This window comes from Bombina bombina, unplaced genomic scaffold (genome assembly GCF_027579735.1).
Source record: "Bombina bombina isolate aBomBom1 unplaced genomic scaffold, aBomBom1.pri scaffold_521, whole genome shotgun sequence".
In the NCBI taxonomy this organism is placed as follows: Eukaryota; Metazoa; Chordata; class Amphibia; order Anura; family Bombinatoridae; genus Bombina; species Bombina bombina.
This window is the reverse complement of record NW_026513123.1, coordinates 272501-287897: the sequence shown is the minus strand read 5'-3', so window position 1 is coordinate 287897 and position 15397 is coordinate 272501. Positions and strand designations below refer to the sequence as shown.

General features: G+C 44.0%; 1 protein-coding gene across 1 annotated transcript in view; it reads left to right on the top strand.

Moving 5' to 3' along the window:
• LOC128644715 (vang-like protein 1) overlaps positions 1-15397 on the top strand; it is a gene marked incomplete at its 5' end in the record, with an annotated part of 68017 nt that overhangs the window by 26607 nt on the left and 26013 nt on the right. The window contains one exon of the mRNA XM_053697232.1: positions 3860-4171. Coding sequence (XP_053553207.1) covers positions 3860-4171 — 312 coding nt within the window. The remainder of the gene's footprint in view (positions 1-3859; positions 4172-15397) is intronic.

Below are 15397 nucleotides of genomic sequence, written 5' to 3'. Positions count from 1 at the left end.
ACTGTGCTAATATATAGTGTCCCCTTCAGTGACAAGCTGTGACAGTATACCTCTGTGCTAATATATAGTGTCTCCTTCAGTGACCAGCTGTGACAGTATACCTCTGTGCTAATATATAGTGTCTCCTTCAGTGACAAGCTGTGACCATATACCTCTGTGCTAATATATAGTGTCCCCTTCAGTGACAAGCTGTGACAGTATACTGCTGTGCTAATATATAGTGTCTCCTTCAGTGACCAGCTGTGACAGTATACCTCTGAGCTAATATATAGTGTCTCCTTCAGTGACAAGCTGTGACAGTATACCTCTGAGCTAATATATAGTGTCTCCTTTAGTGACAAGCTATGACAGTATACAGCTGTAATAATATATAGTGTTTTCTTCAGTAACAAGCTGTGACAGTATACCTTTGTGCTAATATATAGTGTCCCCTTCAGTGACAAGCTGTGATAGTATACCGCTGTGCTAATATATAGTGTCTCCTTCTGTGACAAGGTGTGACAGTATACAGCTGTAATAATATATAGTGTCTCCTTCAGTTCCAAGCTGTGACAGTATACCTTTGTGCTAATATATAGCGTCCCCTTCAGTGACAAGCTGTGACAGTATACCTCTGTGCTAATATATAGTGTCTCCTTCAGTGACAAGGTGTGACAGTATACAGCTGTAATAATATATAGTGTGCACCCTTCAGTGACAATCTGTGACAGTATACTGCTGTGCTAATATATAGTGTCTCCTTCAGTGACAAGCTGTGACAGTATACTGCTGTGCCCAATATGCACACAGCGGCACAAGGTCTACTCCTCTACCCTTGCACACAGCGGCACAAGGTCTACACCTCTACCCTTGCACACAGCGGCACAAGGTCTACACCTCTACCCTTGCACACAGCAGCACAAGGTCTACTCCTCTACCCTTGCACACAGCGGCACAAGGTCTACTCCTCTACCCTTGCACACAGCAGCACAAGGTCTACTCCTCTACCCTTGCACACAGCGGCACAAGGTCTACTCCTCTACCCTTGCACACAGCGGCACAAGGTCTACTCCTCTACCCTTGCACACAGCGGCACAAGGTCTACTCCTCTACCCTTGCACACAGCGGCACAAGGTCTGCTCCTCTACCCTTGCACACAGCGGCACAAGGTCTACTCCTCTACCCTTGCACACAGCGGCACAAGGTCTACTCCTCTACCCTTGCACACAGCGGCACAAGGTCTGCTCCTCTAATCTTGAACACAGCGTTGCAAAGTCTACTCCTCTACCCTTGCACACAGCGGCACAAGATCTACTCCTCTACCCTTGCACACAGCATTGCAAGGTCTACTCCTCTACCCTTGCACACAGCGGAATAAGGTCTACTCCTCTACCCTTGCACACAGCGTCACAAGGTCTACTCCTCTACCCTTGCACACAGCGGCACAAGGTCTACTTCTCTACCCTTGCACACAGCGGCACAAGGTCTACTTCTCTACCCTTGCACACAGCGGCACAAGGTCTACTTCTCTACCCTTGCACACAGCGGCACAAGGTCTACTCCTCTACCCTTGCACACAGCGGCACAAGGTCTACTCCTCTACCCTTGCACACAGCGGCACAAGGTCTAATCCTCTACCCTTGCACACAGTGGCACAAGGTCTACTCCTCTACTCTTGCACACAGCGGCACAAGGTCTACTCCTCTACTCTTGCACACAGCGGCACAAGGTCTACTCCTCTACTCTTGCACACAGCGGCACAAGGTCTACTCCTCTACTCTTGCACACAGCGGAACAAGGTCTACTCCTCTGCCGTTGCACACAGCGGCACAAGGTCTACCCTTCTACCCTTGCACACAGTGGCAAAAGGTCTACCCCTCTACCCTTGCACACAGCGGCACAAGGTCTACTCCTCTACCCTTGCACACAGCGGCACAAGGTCTACTTCTCTACCCTTGCACACAGCGGCACAAGGTCTACTTCTCTACCCTTGCACACAGCGGCACAAGGTCTACTCCTCTACCCTTGCACACAGCGGCACAAGGTCTACTCCTCTACCCTTGCACACAGCGGCACAGGGTCTAATCCTCTACCCTTGCACACAGTGGCACAAGGTCTACTCCTCTACTCTTGCACACAGCGGCACAAGGTCTACTCCTCTACTCTTGCACACAGCGGCACAAGGTCTACTCCTCTACTCTTGCACACAGCGGAACAAGGTCTACTCTTCTGCCGTTGCACACAGCGGCACAAGGTCTACCCTTCTATCCTTGCACACAGTGGCAAAAGGTCTACCCCTCTACCCTTGCACTGCTACTCTTCACAAAAGACACTTTAGACACTAAAAGACAACTAAACAATATGCTCTCCTCCACAGTAGCGTGACCAAGGACACCATAACCCTATGCTTGTTCTCTGCCCATAGGTTGGTGATGGCAGTGGAGGAGGCATTCTCTCAGCTCCAGAGCACTCCTCTAACCTTGCACACAGCGGCACAAGGTCTACTCCTCTACCCTTGCACACAGCAGTACAAGGTCTACTCCTCTACCCTTGCACACAGCGGCACAAGGTCTACTCCTCTACCCTTGCACACAGCAGCACAAGGTCTACTCCTCTACCCTTGCACACAGCATCACAAGGTCTACTTCTCTACCCTTGCACACAGCGTCACAAGATCTACTTCTCTACCCTTGCACACAGCAGCACAAGGTCTACTCCTCTACCCTTGCACACAGCAGCACAAGGTCTACTCCTCTACCCTTGCACACAACGGCACAAGGTCAACTCCTCTACCCTTGCACACAGCGGCACAAGGTCTACTTCTCTACTCTTGCACACAGCGGCACAAGGTCTTCTCCTCTACCCTTGCACACAGCAGCACAAGGTCTACTACTCTACCCTTGCACACAGTGGCACAAGGTCTACTTCTCTACCCTTGCACACAGTGGCACAAGGTCTACTCCTCTACTCTTGCACACAGCGGCACAAGGTCTGCTCCTCTACCCTTGCACACAGCGGCACAAGGTCTACTCCTCTACTCTTGCACACAGCGGCACAAGGTCTGCTTCCCTCCCCTTGCACACAGCGGCACAAGGTCTACTCCTCTACCCTTGCACACAGCGGCACATGGTCTACTCATCTACCCTTGCACACAGCGGCACAAGGTCTACTCCTCTACCCTTGCACACAGCGGCACAAGGTCTACTCCTCTACCCTTGCACACAGCGGCACAAGGTCTACTCCTCTACTCTTGCACACAGCGGCACAAGGTCTACTCCTCTACTTTTGCACACAGCGGCACAAGGTCTATTCCTCTACTCTTGCACACAGCGGCACAAGGTCTGCTTCCCTCACCTTGCACACAGCGGCACAAGGTCTACTCCTCTACTCTTGCACACAGCGGCACAAGGTCTGCTTCCCTCCCCTTGCACACAGCGGCACAAGGTCTACTCCTCTACCCTTGCACACAGTGGCACAAGGTCTACTCCTCTACCCTTGCACACAGTGGCACAAGGTCTACCCCTCTACCCTTGCACACAGTGGCACAAGGTCTAATCCTCTACTCTTGCACACAGTGGCACAAGGTCTACTCCTCTACCCTTGCACACAGTGGCACAAGGTCTACTCCTCTACCCTTGCACACAGTGGCACAAGGTCTACTTCTCTACCCTTGCACACAGCGGCACAAGGTCTACTCCTCTACCCTTGCACACAGTGGCACAAGGTCTACTCCTCTACCCTTGCACACAGTGGCACAAGGTCTACTCCTCTACCCTTGCACACAGTGGCACAAGGTCTACCCCTCTACCCTTGCACACAGTGGCACAAGGTCTACCCTTGCACTGCTACTCTTCACAAAAGACACTTTAGACACTAAAAGACGATTAAACAATATGCTCTCCTCCATAGCAGCGTGACCCAGGTTACCATAACCCTATGCTTGTTCTCTGCCCGTAGGTTGGTGATGGCAGTGGAGGAGGCATTCTCTCAGCTCCAGAGCATGGCAGGGAAGACTGAGGATAGCAGGGCTTCACATGTTCTAAACCCGAGGGAAGCTGCACAGAGCATATTTCCTCTGATAGCCCAGAGCTTGCAAAGATACCTGCGTACTACACAACAGAGTCACTTGCACAGCATGGAGGGAATTGTGCATCATCTCACATTCTGCTTGTCACAAGGGATGTCACCACAGGTAACCTACCACCTCATGTATCACAGCACGTAATCACCCTACTTAAAACGATAATAAACAGTCTGTTTCATTGTTGTAATTAAAAAAACAACAAAATAATGATTAGCTGATAAATTAATTTATTTCATGGTGGTGAGAGTCTAAAATCAATTACTCCGGGGAATTACTCCTCCTTAGAGAAACCAAGTTAGGCACTGCGTAGGATACCAGAAGAAGCGTTTGAGTGCACTACAGCTCCTAAAGTTTAATTAGGTTTAAAACCAATACTTTATTTATTAAAAACTAAAGTGGAAACCATAAAGGTAATATTTACAAAAGGAAAAAAGCTCTTCCTCACCACTAGGAGGAGGTAAAGATTCCCAACCCCCTAAGAGCTCTATAAAACCCCTCTCACTTCAGTCTAACATAAAGCCAAGCAAACTCAGGTAGGAAAAAAGGAATACAAACAGGGGAAATACAGGAGCAGGGGAAAAAAGATGGGCTCAAGAAAAAACAACACCAACAAAAACACACCATGAAGGAAATGAATGTATGAGGAAAGCATAAATTATGTTTACTTTCATACAGGTGGTGAGAGTCCACAATCCATTACTTATGGGAACTTATAGCCATGCTGTGGCGTCCATAAAAACATATTTTTTTCACTGAGAAAATAAATCCACAACCCCACAGAAACCAAACAAAAATGGCATACATCTAAATTTGTTTATTTTTTAAATGCACTTATACAATTAATCAGGCAAAAATAAATCAAGTTGAGACAACTGTCTGAAAGAACTTCCTACCAAAGACTGCCTCAGAAGAAGCAAAAACATCAAAATAGTAGAATTGAGTAAAAGTATGCAGAGAAGACTAAGTAGCTGTATTGCAAATTTGGTCAGCTGAATTCTCATTCTTTAAAGGCCTAGAAGTGGCCACTGACCTGGTAGAATGAGCAGTAATCTGTTGTGGAGGTGGCTCAGCTGCCTCCAAGTAAACCTTGGGAATCAAAAGTTGCAACCTATAAGCTAAGAAACAGCAGAAACTTTCTGACATTTCCTGGGACCAGAAAAGTGAATGAACAAACTACAAGTTTGTCTAAAGTCCTTAGTAGCATGAATGTAATATTTATATGCTCTAACAACGTCCAAAGAATATAAGAGATCTCTCTGAAGCATTTTTGGGATTAGGACACAAAGAAGGAACAACAATCTCACTGCTGATATTGTCTGAAGAACAACTTTAGGCACAAAGTCAAATTTAGTCCTTAAAACTGCCCTATCTTGATCAAAAATAAGATAAGGAGGATCTGTCAGGGTGCCAGGAATCAGACTGAGACGAGAAGTGCAAAAATAATCACACCTTTATTAATAGCAAAAAATAATAAAAAGTCCACAAGTCAAACAACAAGCCAGGAGTCAAAACCAGAGCTGGTAGTCAGACGAGCTGAGTCAGGAGCCAAAGCGAATAGTCAGATGAGCCGGAATCGGGAACAAAGAAAACAGCAGAGTCAGGAACAAGCCAGGGATCAGGAACCAGGAAGGACGTCAGGCAGCCAGGTAATACACAGGAACTCTCACAAATAGGTCTGAGACAACGCAAAGGCAAAGCATACTGAACAGAAGCCCTTTAAATAATAAGTGATGACATCACAATTCTGAGCACAGAAAATTCTGAAACTCTTCTAGCAGAAGAGATAGCCAAAAGGAATAAAATTTTCCAAGAAAGTAGTTTAACATACACCATATGAATAGGTTATGAATAGGTTCAAAATGAGGAGCCTGCAAAACTTTCAGCACCAAGTTAAGACTCTATAGAAGAGAAATTGGCTTAATTACAGGTTTAATATGGGCCAAAGCATGAACAAAACCATGAATATCAGGAAGATTAGTAATCTTTCTATGAAACAAAATGGAAAGAGAAGAAATCCTTATCCAAACCAATTCTAAAAGAATGCCATGAAAAGCAATCATCTATACACCAAGAAATAAAGTTTTCAAAATCTTATAATAAATCTTCCTAGTTATAAACTTATGATTCTGAATTAAGGTTTTCAATCACAGAATCAGAAAAACCTCTATGTCTAAGAACTAACCATTCAATTTTCATGTCAATTTTTATGTCATCAAGTTCAAAGACGTGAGATCCGGATGGAAAAATGGACCTTGAGACAGAAGGTCTGATCGCAGAGGAAGAGGCCAAGGAGGGCAACTGGACATTTGGACCAGATTTGCATACCAAATCCTGCGACTCCAAGCTGGGGCAATCACGAACACTGATGATTTCTCTAAACTTATTTTGGTGATGGAAAGAAGATCCAGCAGACGAAACAGATAATTGATTTCTTCACAAAAGAGAATTTGTGCCACTTCACTCATGTCTAGGGGACTGTGAGTCTCCCTCCCTGATGGTTGACATAAGCCACTGCTGTGACATTGTCTGATTGGAGATAAGACTCCCTTTTCAACAGAGGCCAAGCCTGAAAGGCCCTGAAAATAGCACCGAGTTCCAGAACATTTATTATTAACCTCGCCTCCCGAGGATCCCAAACTCCCTGTGTTCTGAGACCCCCACACAGCTCCCCAACCTGAAAGACTTGCATCTGTAGTGATCACAATCCAGGTAGGATGAGCAAACGAAGCCCCTGAATAATAAACTGATGATCCAGCCACCAAGTGAGAGACTGACTTGTATTGGGAATCCATAAAAATATTTTGAGACAGCTGAGTATGATCCGTGCACTGATGAGGCATACAAAGCTGAAGAGGTCTCATGTGAAAACGAGCAAAAGGAAGTGCATCTGACACTCAAATCATGAACCCCAAAACTTCCATACAAAGAGCAACAGAGGGAAAAGAGAGGGACTGAAGCTTCAGACAAGCTAAAACCAATTTTAACCTTCTCTGCTCTGTTAGAGAAATACTCATTGGGTTCAATTTATGAAGTAGCCGATGTTGCTTCCTACCCTCTCTGCTTCAGTTCTGACTGAAGAGGTAACTAAGAAGCAGCGGTTCTAAGACCGCTGCTCCTTAACTCGTCCACCACCTCTGAGGTGGCGGACAGCAATCAGTCCAATCTAATACGATCGGGTTGATTGACACCCCCTGCTAGCGGCTGATTGGCCGCAAATCTGCAGGGGGCGGTATTGCATCAGCAGTTCACAAGAACTGATGGTGCAATGATAAATGCCGACAGCATATGCTGTCAGCATTTATCGATGTGCGGCGGACATGATTCGCTATAGCGGATCATGTCTGTCCGCATCTACATAAATTGACCCCATTGATACTGAATCGATTTGAAAACACAAAAAAGTTGCCCTTGTCTGGGGAACCAAAGAACTCTTTGGTAAATTGATCCTCCAACCATGTTGTTGAAGAAACAACAACAGTCTGATGGTTTGAGATTCCATTCTGCTAAATGAAAAGATGGAGTTTGAACCAAGATATTGTCCAGGTAGGGAAACACTGCAATACCCTGAGATCTGATCACCAACAATAGGGCACCAAGAACTTTTGTGAAAATTCTTGGCGCTGAAGCCAGACCAAATGGTAGTGCAACAAACTGAAAATGCCTGTCAAGATAGGCAAGGCTCAGAAACTAGTAATGTTCCCTGTGAATAGGAATATGAAGGTAAGCTTCCTTTAAATCAATTGTGGACATTAACTGACCTTGTTAAACAATAAGCAGAATAGTCCCAATAGTTTTCATTTTGAAAGAGTAAATTCTTACTAACTTGTTCAGATCCAGCACTGGTCTAAAGTACCTTCCTTTTTTGGAACAATGAAGAGATTTTAATAAAATCCCATCCCCTGTTCCTAAAAAGGAACTGGCACAATCACTCAGATAGTTTCCAGATCTGAAACTGACTGAAAAAAGGATTGAGTCTTAAAGGGATTCCTTGGAACATTGGACAGAACAAACCTTCCTCTGGGAGGCCTTGTTCTGAATCCTATTCGATAACCATGGGAAACTACATTCAGAACCCTGGGATCTGGAACAGACTGGAACCAAGCCTCCTTAAAAAGGGCATAACCTGCCCCCTACTAGAGCCTCTGGATTGGGGGCTGTACCTTTATGCAGTCTTGGTAGAAAGGTGGTATCTCTATAGCCCTTGGTCCATCACAAGTTGCCATTCCATTGGAGATATTTCCTATCTACTTAGGAAATCCTCAATAATTTTCTCCTGACCTGGAACTTGAATGGCTGCTATTCACTAAACATTGCGCTAAGCCCAAACAAATATTGGATGAATATATACTGAATGTATGCTGTTGCAGTTTTGTTGTCTGACAAAATCTTCACTGACTTCCCTTCAATTGGCTTTGAAAATGCAGAAGTGCAAGATAAACCCCTTCTTTTTCCAAAAGATTGGATGGATGGGACTGAGTTTGACTTCCCCAGAACCCCAAGGTGAAAGCCCTGTTGCAGAAGGCCCTCCCATCCTGACTTGTTTGAATCCGTCTAAAGCAGAACCCAGTCTTGTTCATTTAAAGGAAGACCTCTGGACTGATTCGGAATCTAACCCACCAATGAAGAGATTTTCTTAAAGTTTCTGGAAATGGAATTTGAAGAGACAGACAGGATCTCCTTCTGAAATTACTCAGGAAATTACTTTGAAAAGGACACATTCTCCATGTTGCCCATTTGACAACTTGAATAACTGAGGCCATGTGACCTAAAAACTTCATCCACTGGCAGGCTGATAGATACCTCATTTGTTGAAGACCTAGAAAACGAAAATGTATGCTTATCTGATAAATTTCTTTCTTTCTTGACACGGTGAGTCCATGGATCATCATCAATTACTGTTGGGAATATCACTCCTGGCCAGCAGGAGGAGGCGAAGAGCACCACAACAAAGCTGTTAAGTATCACTTCCCTTCCCACAACTCCCAGTTATTTGACCGAAGGAAAAGGAGAGAAAGGAAGCAACACAAGGTGCAGAGGTGCCTGAGGTTTATACGACAAAAAACCTGTCTGAAAAATACAGGGCGGGCCGTGGACTCTCTGTGTCAAGAAATAAATAAATTTATCAGGTAAGCATAAATTTCGTTTTCTTTCTAATGACACGGTGAGTCCACGGATCATCATCTATTACTGTTGGGAATCAATTCCCAAGCTAGAGGACACAGATGATAAGGGAGGGGCAAGAGAGGTAACCTAAACAGAAGGCACCACTGTTTTAAGAACCCTTCTCCCAAAGGAAACCTCAGTCGAGGCAAAAGTATCAATTTTATAAAAATTTAGAAAAAGTATGCAAAGAGGACAAAGTTGAGCCTTGCAAATCTGTTCCACAGAAGCTTAATTTTTGAAGGTCCAGGATGAAATAACAGCCCTCGTGGAATAAGCCATGAATCTCTCAAGAGATTGCTGTCCAACAGTCTCATAGACTAAACAAATTATATTCTTCAGCCAAAAGGAAGGAGAAGAAGTCGAAGCTTTCTGACCCTTGCACATCCACCAGACGCTTATTCAACAAAATAGACAAGGCAAATATTTGACCCTTCAAACACTTGCTGATAACCTTTCTCCAGACCTTCCTGGAGAAAAGACAAAATTCTAGAAATCATGACTCTACTCCACAAGAAACCTTTGGATTCACCCCAGTACAGATATTTATGCCAAATGCTATGGTAAATCATTCTAGACACAGGCTTACGAACCTGGATCAAGGTCTCAATGACTGATCCGAGAACCCACGCTTAGATAAAATTAAATGTTCAATCTTCAAGCAGTCAGCTTCAGAGAAACGAAATTTGGATGAAAGAAGGACCCTTGAAGCAGAAGGTCCTTCCTCAGCGGAAGTCTCCAAGGTGGAAGAGATGACATTTCCACTAGGTCTGCTTACCAGATCCTGCGAGGCCACTCCGGTGCTATGAAAATCACTAATGCCCTCTCCTGCTTGATCCGAGCAATGACTCGCAGAAGGAGAGCGAACAGAGGAAACAGGTATGCTAGACTGAAGTACCACGGCACCGCCCGCGCATCTATCAGGATTGCCTGTGGATCCCTAGACCTCAAGCATACCTTGGGAGAAACCATGAGATCTAGCTCCGGCTACCCCATTTGAGGATCATACTGGAAAACACCTCGGGATAGAGTTCCCACTCCCCCGGGTGAAAGGTCTGTTTGAAATGTGGATCGCAGATAGACAGCAGATGTGGGTCTACGTCCACAGAACAATTTTGCGCTCCCGAATCGGGGGCAGGCCCTTCAACTCTGATTCCTTTTTGGGCTTCTTAAATTGCTTCCCCTTTTTCCAAGACTGATTGGGCTTTTCAGGAAGGCTTGGCCTGTTCCTGCTTGGAAGATGGGGGGAGGCTTTCCTCTAAAGTTTCAAAAGGAACGAAAATTACTCTGACGCCCTTTCTGTTTATTTATCTTATCCTGTGGGGGGAAAAACCCTTTTCCTCCTGAATGTCTGAAATAATTTCAGCCAAACCCAGCCAAGACAAGGTCTTACCCTAGTAGGAAATCGCCAAAAACTTGGACTTACATGTTTAAAACTTGGACTTAGATGTTTAATGACTTGTAAGGAAGCGTCCATGATAAAGGAATTGGCCAACTTAAGAGCCTTAATCCTATCTTGGATTTCCTCAAGAGGCGTATCTGTCTAAATAGAATCAGACAATGCATCAAACCAGTAGACTGCCATACTGGTGACAGTGGCAATACACACCACAGGTTGCCATTGCAGACCCAGGTGAACATACATCTTCTTTAGTAAGGCCTCCAATTTCTTATCCATGGGATCCTTAAAGGAGCAACTATCCTCAATGGGATTAGTGGTCCTCTTGGCTAAAGTGGAATTGCGCCTTCCACTTTAGGAACCGTCTGCCATGACTCTTTAATAGAGTCAGCTATAGGAAACATTTTCTTGAAAATTGGAGACGGAGAAAAAAGGAAGATGGGGGGAGGCTTTCCTCTAAAGTTTCAAAAGGAACGAAAATTACTCTGACGCCCTTTCTGTTTATTTATCTTATCCTGTGGGGGGAAAAACCCTTTTCCTCCTGAATGTCTGAAATAATTTCAGCCAAACCCAGCCAAGACAAGGTCTTACCCTAGTAGGAAATCGCCAAAAACTTGGACTTACATGTTTAAAACTTGGACTTAGATGTTTAATGACTTGTAAGGAAGCGTCCGTGATAAAGTAATTGGCCAACTTAAGAGCCTTAATCCTATATTGGATTTCCTCAAGAGGCGTATCTGTCTAAATAGAATCAGACAATGCATCAAACCAGTAGACTGCCATACTGGTGACAGTGGCAATACACACCACAGGTTGCCATTGCAGACCCAGGTGAACATACATCTTCTTTAGTAAGGCCTCCAATTTCTTATCCATGGGATCCTTAAAGGAGCAACTATCCTCAATGGGATTAGTGGTCCTCTTGGCTAAAGTGGAATTGCGCCTTCCACTTTAGGAACCGTCTGCCATGACTCTTTAATAGAGTCAGCTATAGGAAACATTTTCTTGAAAATTGGAGACGGAGAAAAAAGGAATTCCAGGTCTCTCTCACTCCCGTGCAATAATCTCTGTAGCATGGTCTGGTACAGGGAAAACCTCCACCATGGAGGGAACATCAAAGTACTCTTTTAGTTTACTAGACTTCTTATGATTGACTACAACAGTCGTATCAGAGTCGTCCAAAGTAGCTAAAAACCTCCCTAAGTAACAGACGGAGGTGTTTCAGCTTAAACCAGAAGGATACAACTTCAGCATCAGAAAAAAGAATTATACTATCAGAGTGCGAGATTTCACCCTCATACGCTACCTAAATGTCTTCCTCCTCAAATCTTTGAGAAATAGAAACTTAATCAGAAACCTTAGATAAAAACCTAGATCCCGTTCCTCAGCTGGAACTGGAACTATCACTCCTAGATGAACGACCCTGAAACCAGTTCAAGAAATGCCTCTCATCATACCTGGATTGAAGATACTCTGAAAAGAGAACCTGCCCCTGGGAGAATTTCAACTAGGAGACAAGTTCAAACAAAGTCTCAACCTTAAAAGTAGACATCATAAACGAGGATAGGAGGAACATAGAATATAGAAACTGCAACTACAGAACTATAAAGTCTAGGCTGTACCTCTAAACCCCAGTTAGGCTTCTCAAGCTGAGATTCCAGCTACAAAGCCGGACGGCTAGTACCACAAGACTAATAAGACCAGACATTGTTCTAAAAGAGCAATAAAACCTCCAGCTTCCATTTCGTGAAAATAAGAGGAACCGCAGGGCACTGTCTGTGGTGGCAAAAAGGCTTAGGATGTATAGGAGAAGCTGGGCCAGAAAGTGGCCAGAAAGGGAGAGTGGGCTCTCCCACACAAAAAACATAAACTGCACTGAGCCCTCTGTATTTTTCCTTCCGGCCATAAGGAAATATAGATAAAAAAAACTATCACACATTTCACATGTTCCTCCTTCCTTTAATAAATAAGGATTGCCACTGTACCATAGTTTCTACATGCAGGGCTCTGAGGATAAGCATATAAACATTCTGAGCCCCTTCTATCCTGAAGTAGAATAACTCCTAAATCTCCCCAAAGATTTCTTATCCCAAATAAAATACAGATAGGTCTGAACACCTGCAGTGCCAGCCTCCTTGCCCCAGAAGACAAAAGTCACTTACCTGTATATTTAACTGTCCGACAGGAGGACAGCTCACCCGATATGAGAGGATGCTGCTACTCACAGTGACCTGTGAATAAAAGAAAGACGGAGTAAACTTACTCAGGCTTTCTATACCAGGGCAGCAACTTGTTAGGAGAACACAGTAAGGCCCACCTCACAAGTTCCTAACTGCTTTAAAGCCACCACTGCCCTACTGAAGAGACTAACGTGGAGTATGGTTAAGCCCAGCCTTGAAAGGAATATCAGAGTAAACCTACTCTAGTATTCAAAATAAAAATTTTTTGAATGAAGTTCAATTTTCTACAGACACCAAACACTTCACCTCCTCCTTGCATGAGAGGCAAAGAGAATGACTGGGGGTTGTGGGAAGGGAAGTGATACTTAACAGCTTTGCTGTGGTGCTCTTTGCCTCCTCCTGCTGGCCAGGAGTGATACTCCCAACAGTAATTGATGATGATCCGTGGACTCACTGTGTCATTAGAAAGAAATTACTTTTTCAGGAACTGAATCTGTGGCTAAGTAAGAGATACTATACCTTTTTGAGGGTGTCTAAGTGAGTTCCCAGTAACACTAGATTCTGAGAAGGAATTAAATGAATCTCTGGAAAATGTATGATCCATCTGTGATCCTGAAGAACTTGAATCAGAATTTCTCTGTGAATATTTGCTTGTTGAAGTGAGTCAGCAATAAGAAGTATGTTGTCTAAGTAGTTGATGACAAACAAACTTTTTAGATGTAATTCTGCCATAAGAGGGACAAGGACCTTTGTGAATACTCTTGGAGCTGTTGATATCCCGAAAGGTAGTGCTTCAAACTAAAAGTGTTGATTACCCACTGCAAACCTTAGATATTTTCTGTGTGTGTCTGCTATAGGAATGTGGAAATAAGCATCCTTGAGATCCACAGACTAAAGAAGTACCCCCTGAAGTATTAGGTTGATTGCAGAAATGGCAATCTCCAGCCTGAAAGTTTGAGTTACTAGAAATGAGTTTAGTTTTTGAAGAGCTAATATTGCTCTCCAATTCCCATCTTTCTTCATCAGGAAGAGTGGAGGGTAAAACCTGTGATTCTGGCTGTAAACAGGTACTCTGTGAATAACTTCATCCTCTAATAATGTGATAACAAATTGATGATTTGCTTCTATCTTTGTTGGATCCCTTAGGATCTGGGAATTCTCCATGTGAGGTAAAGTAGGCTTTTCCTTGAATTCTATGTAGTAACCTTTTGATAAAAGATTGAGGACCCATTTTTCTGAAATGCTGGGTCGCCATCATAACTTCTTGGATTGATGGTTTGGAAAGTATTTACCACAACCTTTGCCTCTGGGCTGTGTCTGTGATTTCCATTCTTGAGAACAAAAGGAATCCCTCCTCTGTGAACGTTTAAAATTTTGATAAGAGGATTGTTGCCTGTGAGTGAAAGAAACATTTATCTGTGTCTTAGAAGAATGAGGGAAAAAGGACTCTTCCCTCCAGACCTTTTAGAAGGTCTAATTGTTAATCAAACAGCAAATCACCTTCAAATGGGAGGCCCAAAATCTTGGAACCAGGATCAGCATCCCAATGGCATAACCACAAGGCTCTACAAACCAGGTCAGCAGTGACCATGGATTTGGCATTAAGTTTTAAGATCTCTGAAACAGCAAAGAGACAAAATAAAGTCAATTTCATAAGATCTGAAATAAAAGGTAAAACATTTACATTTTAACAGATTGGGACATATTTTCACACCAGATATCAGAAGTCTTAAGAGCAAAATGGCTAATAGAGGATGATCCATAGCATATTTAAAATGACCAGCGTCATCAGTTGGTAATGTCTTTTTAGATAACCTTGCAATAGCAGCATCCACTTTAGGTGGAGAGAAAAATTGAGAATGTAAAATGTTTTCTGCTATTCTCATGCTCAAATAAATATTCTTAATAGATTCTGACACTGGAAAAGTCATAGCAGGTTCAGCAACAGATTTAAACCAGTTAAAGGAAGTTTGTAGCTGTTAATCCTCAATATCCAAAGTCTCTCAAACATTTAGAGGCCAAATTATGAAAGGTCTTGCAGACCTGATCCGACAGTGCGGATCAGGTCCGCAAGACCTCGCTGAATGCGGAGAGCAATACGCTCTCCGTATTCAGTATTTCACCAGCAGCTCACAAGAGCTGTTGGTGCAACGCCGCCCCCTGCTGACTCGCGTCTAATTGGCCGCCAGCAGGGAGGTGTCAATCAACCCGATCGTATTCGATCGGGTTGAATTGCGGTGATTCCTGTCCGCCTCATCAAAGCAGGCGGACAGGGTTATGGAGACTCGCCAGAAACACGGCCCTTCAAGCTCCATACAGAGCTTGATAAATGGGCTTCTATGACCAAGATTACAAGTGGAGCGCTATTTAGTGCTTTCGCTAGAAGTAAAACATTTTGTGTGCGTCAGGTTGCACTTGTATTATGAGTTGAAAGTAAAAAGTTATTGCTCTCGAGAGAATCGGATGCATGCAAAAAGCCAAACATAGAATATCACGAGCACAATAACCTAATGTATTTTTGATGTGTTTTGTGAAACAGTTAACCAGAGCCCTGAGGTTGCACTAACCGACAAGCGTTATCTTCAATTGTGCTCA